This window comes from Aquarana catesbeiana, linkage group LG10, assembly GCF_042186555.1.
Source record: "Aquarana catesbeiana isolate 2022-GZ linkage group LG10, ASM4218655v1, whole genome shotgun sequence".
NCBI classification, from domain to species: Eukaryota; Metazoa; Chordata; class Amphibia; order Anura; family Ranidae; genus Aquarana; species Aquarana catesbeiana.
In genome coordinates this window covers 30,034,636-30,041,957 of record NC_133333.1, presented here as the reverse complement: position 1 = coordinate 30,041,957, position 7,322 = coordinate 30,034,636, and the positions used below count along the sequence as shown (strand labels likewise).

At 39.2% G+C, this 7,322-nt stretch overlaps 1 protein-coding gene across 1 annotated transcript; it reads right to left on the bottom strand.

The window, feature by feature from the left end:
* Positions 1 to 454: 454 nt before the first annotated feature.
* On the bottom strand, positions 455 to 1,447 carry LOC141109825 (C3a anaphylatoxin chemotactic receptor-like). Its single transcript, XM_073601089.1, has one exon. The coding sequence runs from the start codon at positions 1,445 to 1,447 to the stop codon at positions 455 to 457; it is 993 nt and encodes a 330-aa protein (XP_073457190.1).
* Between the last annotated feature and the right edge of the window lie 5,875 nt (positions 1,448 to 7,322).

Here is a 7,322-nt window from a genome sequence, read left to right as displayed (position 1 = left end):
ACCACCAATGTAAGGAGCATTCTTCCCACTGATGGGATGGGATCACATTAATGTACCATGAGTCGTAAATATTGTTATTTCTAGCAGGGGTTCCTTGGGACCAGGAAATTATTTAAGGGGTTCTTCTGAGTTAAAAAGGTCAAGAAAGGCTGGTGTAGAGTATTACATATATTAAATATAACAATATCCACTCTCCATATTAAATGGGACCTTTTGTTTTCTTTGTAAAATCTACCAAGACCTCTACATTTACAAATGGTTTCAGTTGATTCTCCACACTTTAAATATATGATCTCAGAAGTGATGTTTTTTTCAAAGGTAATGGTTAAGTTGAGTCATGTCCAAAACTTGTCTAAACAATGCATGTACAGTGCATATCATGTGAACCAATGGTCAGTTTGAGTTTTGATCATTCTTGACAGTGAACGTTTCATGTGTAATTATGATAAATATTTTAACCAGTCAGTTCTTCACTACTCTGAAGTTCATATCTATCCAAGAAGGCTTTCTCCAGGCTTGCTGGAATGGATTTGATTAAATTGTCCTTGAAGTCTCGGCAAAAGAACACATACAGAATAGGATTTATGCAACTGTTCACGTAAGCCAGACATATGCAAATTTCATTTATCAGGTTATCTAATTGGTATTTAGCTTTGCCAATGTGGACAAGAGGCCAGGTATAATATGGGAACCAGCAGATGAAGAAGCAGAGCACAATTGCAATTAATAACTTGTAGGATTGCTGGGATGGTTTTGATCCTCTCCTTTTTTTTTTTAACTCCAGAAATATAAGACCATAAGACACAAGAATGACAGTGAAGGGCAGCACAAACATAAAGGCAAATCTGGTGTGTAGCAACATTTTCACAAATTGATTTGATGAACTGTTTTCAACTTGCTTAGACTTTTCCGAACAGTCTGAAAAGTCAGTGTGTAGATTGTGGAAGGCAATCAATGGAAGACTCAAAAGCAGACAAAGCCCCCAAACCATGCCTGAAATAATATGTGCTAAGTTGCGTGTCCTGTGTAGCTTTGCCCAAATTGGCCTTGTCACGGACACACAACGGTCAACACTGATTACGGTTAGGAAGTAGACGCTGCTGCACATGTTTAGAATCAATGTCATTACTCTGATTTTACACAACACTTCAGGAAAGTAAGATATGGTGAACAAAGACCACTCCACAATGCCGACAGGAAGAAAGAGGCAACACAGGAAGTCGGCAATGGCCAAGTTGAGGAACCACACCGCACTGACGGTCTTCATCTTGATCCCAGCAATCCAGATGACTAAACCATTTCCCACAATTCCGACAACAAATGTGAAACTGTAGCAAGTGATGCAAACGGCCTTAAGATATGGAAACACACTGGTGGAAACAAAGAAAGCGTCATGGCTTTCTACCATATAGTTTTCATGGGACTGATTGTAATCTGTGGCTTCCATGCTGTATGAATAGCTGCAGGTGTAAATATTAAAAATTGTCAGCACAGTGTATCATAATAAAAACATTTCATAAACACAAATACTGTATATTTTTATCAATATTTAATGAGAAAGTGGATCCATACATTTTCAAGGCTGCATATTTAACCACTTTGTGTCCTGGGCAATTTATTAATTTTTCAGACACATGTTAAAATCAACATTTTTTTTCTAGAATATTACTTAAAACATCAAAACAGTGTATATTTTCTGAAAGCAGAGGCCCTGAACAATAAAATGGTGGCTATTGCAATTTTTTTCTATCACACTAAATTTGCTCAGCTGTTTATCAAATATACACTCACCAGCCACTTTATTAAGTACACCTGTTCAATCGCTTGGTAACACAACTTGCTAATCAGCCAATCACATGGCAGCAACTCAATACATTTATGCATCTAGACGTGGTAAGAATGACTTGCTGAAGGTAAAACCGAGCATGGGAATGAGGAAGAAAGGGGATTTAAGTGACTTTGAATGTGGCATGGTTAATGGTGCCAGACGGGCTGGTCTGAGTATTTCAAAAACTGCTGATCTACTGGGATTTTCACACACAACCAACTCTCGAATTTACAGAGTCTGAAAAAGAGAAAATATCCAGTGAGTGGCAGTTATGTTGACGAAAATGCCTTGTTGGCTTCAGAGGTCAGAGGAGAATGGGCAGACTGGTTTGAGATGATAGAAAGGCAACAGTAACTCAGATAACCACTCGTTACAAACAAGGTATGCAGTATACCATCTCTGAATGCACAACACATCGAACCTTCAAGCATATGGGCTACAGCAGCCGAAGACCACACTGGGTGCCACTCCTGTCAGCTAAGAACGGAAAACTGAGGCTACAATTCACACAGGCTCACCATAATTGGACAATAGAAGATTGGAAAAATGTTGGTCGGATGAGTCTCGAAATCAGCGTTGACATTCAGATGGTCGGGTCAGAATTTGGTGTAAACAACATGAAAGCATGGATCCATCCTGCCTTGTATCACCGGTTCAGGCTGGTGGTGGTGGTGTAATGGTGTGGGGGAAATTTTCTTGGCACACTTAGGGCCCCTTAGTACCAATTGAACATCGTTTAAATGCCATGGCCTACCTGAGGATTGTTGCTGACCATGTCCATCCCTTTATGACTACAGTGTACCCATCTTCTGATGGCTCCTTTCAGCAGGATAATGCACCATGTCACAAAGATCAAATCATCTCACCACAGATTTCTTAAACATGACAATGAGGTCAATGTACTCCAATGGCCTCCACAGTCACCAGATCTCAACTGCGTGATGCTATCATGTCACTATGGACCAAAATCTCTGAGGAATGTTTTCAATATATTGTTGAATCTATGCCACCAAGAATTAAGGCAGTTCTGAAGGCAAGAGGGAGTTTAACCCGGTATTTTACAAGGTTTACCTAATAAAGTGGCCGGGGAGTGTATTATTCTAGGTGAAGCTACACTAAAATGAATTTTAGTGCACACAAATACAATATATAACTAATTTTGGGGTAAAATATAAGATATAGTTGAGTCAAGTAAATAGATACAAAACATGTCAAGACTCTAAATATCGTGCACCTGTAAAATGGTGAAAAACGATAGTGCTGATAAGGTTGATTGATAAAACATGCTGAAAAGGGTGACTGATAAAACATTTTGATTTGTAATGTACAAACTATGCTCCCTCCACATGCCTCAACCCACAACAAGCACTATTTCTGGAAGAGGTGGCAACTCTACTGTCCAATAATGCCCTACAGTGGCCATTAAGAGTTAATATTTACTATATCTATTAGAGCCCTGCTATCTCCGTTGCACTCAAATGCTCCATGTGCTGCTTCCCTGATGGCATACCTCCCAACTTTTTGAGATGAGAATGAGGGACACCTATCAGTAAAAGTATGCAGGCATAGGACACACCCCCGGCCACGCCCTCTTAAAGGAGAATTGTACAAAGAAAACAAGATTGGTTAAACCCACAAGTGCTTTTTTTACCACTACTATTCCTTTATATTGGCTTTTGGAATTTACAGATGCAGCAATTTAGAAATCAGATGAAAGGTTTAGTGCTGGAAAACACTGTTTGATAGATAAAAAGTGCATTTTAAAAACATCTATATAGATCAGACCAAAATGAGGGACAAATGAGGAGGAATGAGGGACAGAGGGACATTGCCCCAAATCAGGGACAGTTCCTTGACATCAGGGACAGCTGGGAGCTATGTGATGGGGTATGACAGCTCTGAAACAAGAAGTGACATAATTCAGTAAATGTCACTTTCTGGTTCATCCACCAGGGGGAGGATCAACAAATGTTTATTTGTTGAGCTCCCTCCACCCTACCCAATGGCATCTGCCATGTCGGTCTTGGGCCTGCGCATACCTCCCAACATTTTGAGATGGGAATGAGGGACACCTACTAGCAAAAGTATGTAGACATAGGACACACCCCCTGCCATACCCCCTTAAAGGAGAATTAGCAAAAAAAAAGTATTCGTTAAATCCACAAGGGCATTTTTTTTGCCACTACTATCCCTTTATATTGACTTTTAAATTTGACAAATGCAGCAATTTAGAATTTGAATCAAAGGTTTAGCACTTGGAAACACTTTTTGAAAGATAAGTAGTGCATTTTATATACAGCTATATAGATCAGACCAAAATGAGGGACAAATGAGGAGTAAAGAGGGACATTGCTCCAAATCAGGGACAGTTCCTCAAAATCAGGGACAATTGGGAGCTATGCCTCAGGTGGGACCTGAGATTCATGGCAAGGATGGAACCCGTCCCAAATCATTTCCACCTGAAAGCTGAGTGTGTTTAAATGCCTTTGATGCCAATGCCATTTATAAATGATTCTAAGACTTAGGAGGTTAAACAAAGAACAATCAAATGGCTGAGAGTCAGAGAAGTCAGGCTCCTAGTTGCAAACTAAAGTTTACTACCCAGCTTAGACTGTGGGGTGATATTCCTAAAGGTGTACATCAGGGCCAGATTTTCCACTAGGCATGTACCTACAGGTGCCCTTCCTAGAAGGGCGCCCGTCAGCATGAGTTTTTTTTTTTCTCCTTTTTTTTTTAACTCTTTCGCTGCCAGATTCGTACATTATAACAAGTGCAAAAAGGTATAAAAACACAAAGCGCTGTGATGCTAAATAACTATTAAATACACATAAAATCAAGTGAGGCTGCTATCAAAAAAAAGTGTTATCAGAATCACTTAAATAGAATAAATTATAGTGTATGAAGCGCTTCACAATGTGATAAAAGGATGAATAAATAATTAATAAGCCACTCAAAAAAATAAATCCAGCAGTGAGTAAAAAATCCTTAAAAATAAATACATCCGACAATAAAAAATGTGAGATAATAAAAATAGTGACACCTTATGTGTAGGAAAAAACACATAAAAATAAATATTAAATAAGAAGTGTTCAAAGAGTTCAATCTGTAGAATGTATGATCCGATTGACACAGAGACTTAATCAAGTCCCACTAGCAAAGTTCTAGAAAATAGCACACATTTGTTAAATTGGGGTGCTAATTGATAAATTTTAGCAACAAAGTTTCTTATACTTCTGTTCACATCAGATGTGACGATCACAAACAGACCTCCCAGATAAAGTAGATAAAAGAAAAACAGATCATTGTGCAATGATCTTGATACCAGGTACACAGGCAAAAAAACTTGTATCTGATCCACTCACGTGCGCCTTATAGTGATAAGGCGTATGCAGGTTTCTATATAGCAGTCAGCCGCTTCAGACAGGAGCAGAATCGCTGCAGTACACAGTTTGATACCGCCATACTGCTATTTTATATCGATCATATGTCTAATAAAAGAAGGTTTTACCACAAATTAATGATATGCAGGAAGCAGGATGATGATAAACTCACGCTGTAGCCATGGCAACCACTCTGCCGTTGTGCTATAAAGCTGAGACCGCAATGAGCTTGAATTATCCTTGAAAAAGTCACGTGACCGTGACGCAACGCGTGGGAGGAGCCAAGGACGCTTTGAGCAGACTGGCAGTATCAAACTGTGTACTGCAGTGATTCTGCTCCTGTCTGACTGCTATATAGAAACCTGCATACGCCTTATCACTATAAGGCGCACGTGAGTGGATCAGATACAAGTTTTTTTGCCTGTGTACCTGGTATCAAGATCATTGCACAATGATCTGTTTTTCTTTTATCTACTTTATCTGGGAGGTCTGTTTGTGATCGTTACATCTGATGTGAACAGAAGCATAAGAAACTTTGTTGCTAAAATTTATCAATTAGCACCCCAATTTAACAAATGTGTGCTATTTTCTAGAACTTTGCTAGTGGGACTTGATTAAGTCTCTGTGTCAATCGGATCATACATTCTACAGATTGAACTCTTTGAACACTTCTTATTTAATATTTATTTTTATGTGGTTTTTCCTACACATAAGGTGTCACTATTTTTATTATCTCACATTTTTTATTGTCGGATGTATTTATTTTTAAGGATTTTTTACTCACTGCTGGATTTATTTTTTTGAGTGGCTTATTAATTATTTATTCATCCTTTTATCACATTGTGAAGCGCTTCATACACTATAATTTATTCTATTTAAGTGATCCTGATAACACTTTTTTTTGATAGCAGCCTCACTTGATTTTATGTGTATTTAATAGTTATTTAGCATCACAGCGCTTTGTGTTTTTTTTTTTTTTTGCACTTGTTATATTCAGTTTTTTCACATACAGCTGCAGTGATGGATATTTTTGATTTTATTGAAAAACGCACGATTAATTTGGAAATTTTTTTTTTCTACTGCACCTAGCACAGATAAGGGTGATTTAGACACCAATTTTAGGAAATTTGGCCAACAAATGGAAAAAAAGGTGAGCCTATGGTGGGACATAGCTGCCCATGAACAATACATTAAAGATAAAATTGTCCCGAGAAGATTAAGATGGGATGTACCCATCTGTGATGGTCTGACAGATCAAGACGCAACTAATGAGTGGTATAAATTTTTTAACGACAAAGGTCTGGATCTAGTACACTTTGCCTTAAAAAGGAAACAAAGGAAATTAAAGGGGTTGTAAAGTTATTTATTTATTTTTTTTAAAATAACAAACATGTTATACTTACCTTCACTGTGCAGCTCGTTCTGCACAGAGTGGCCCCGAACCTGCTCTTCTGGGGTCCCTTGGCGGCTGTTTCAGCTCCTCCCCGCAAGCATTTACCACCTTCATGCGAGCTCCCTCGCACGGTGGTGAGTGCTTGCGGGCGCGCTCCCGTGATACAGCCGGCGGCTATAGCCGCTCGCTGTATCACTCGGCCCCGCCCCCCGGCGCGCCGCGTCATCGGATGTGATTGACAGCAGCGCGAGCCAATGGCTGCGCTGCTTTCAATCCATCCACTGCAGCCAATCAGCGACCAGGCTGAGCTGCAATGAAGCTGACGAGGACGAGGAGCGAAGATTCGAGGCGTCAGGTAAGTAAAACGGGGGGCCTGGGGGCGGCGGTACTGTCAAAAGTTTTTTCACCTTAATGCATAGAATGCATTAAGGTGAAAAAATTTTTACCTTTACAACCCCTTTAAGCATGATTAACCAGCAAATTGCTGAATGCAAAACCGCATTGGATCCGTTTAAAGAGACAGCACCTTTTTCATCACTAACTCAACAACTTAATAAAGTTTTAGAACAGAAAGATATTGAATTGAAACAAAGGAAAAAGAGAAAATATCTTAGAGATACTAATGATTACTAGTTAGAACAGGTTTTTAATTGGCAAATTAATGCTAAACAAGGTAAAACTGGGTCTATAGCCTCATCACCAGATAGAGAGGTGAGGATAG

Coding starts and splice junctions, on each gene's coding strand:
- LOC141109825 (XM_073601089.1), bottom strand. CDS start 1,447: ATGGAAGCCACAGATTACAATCAGTCCCATGAAAACTATATGGTAGAA.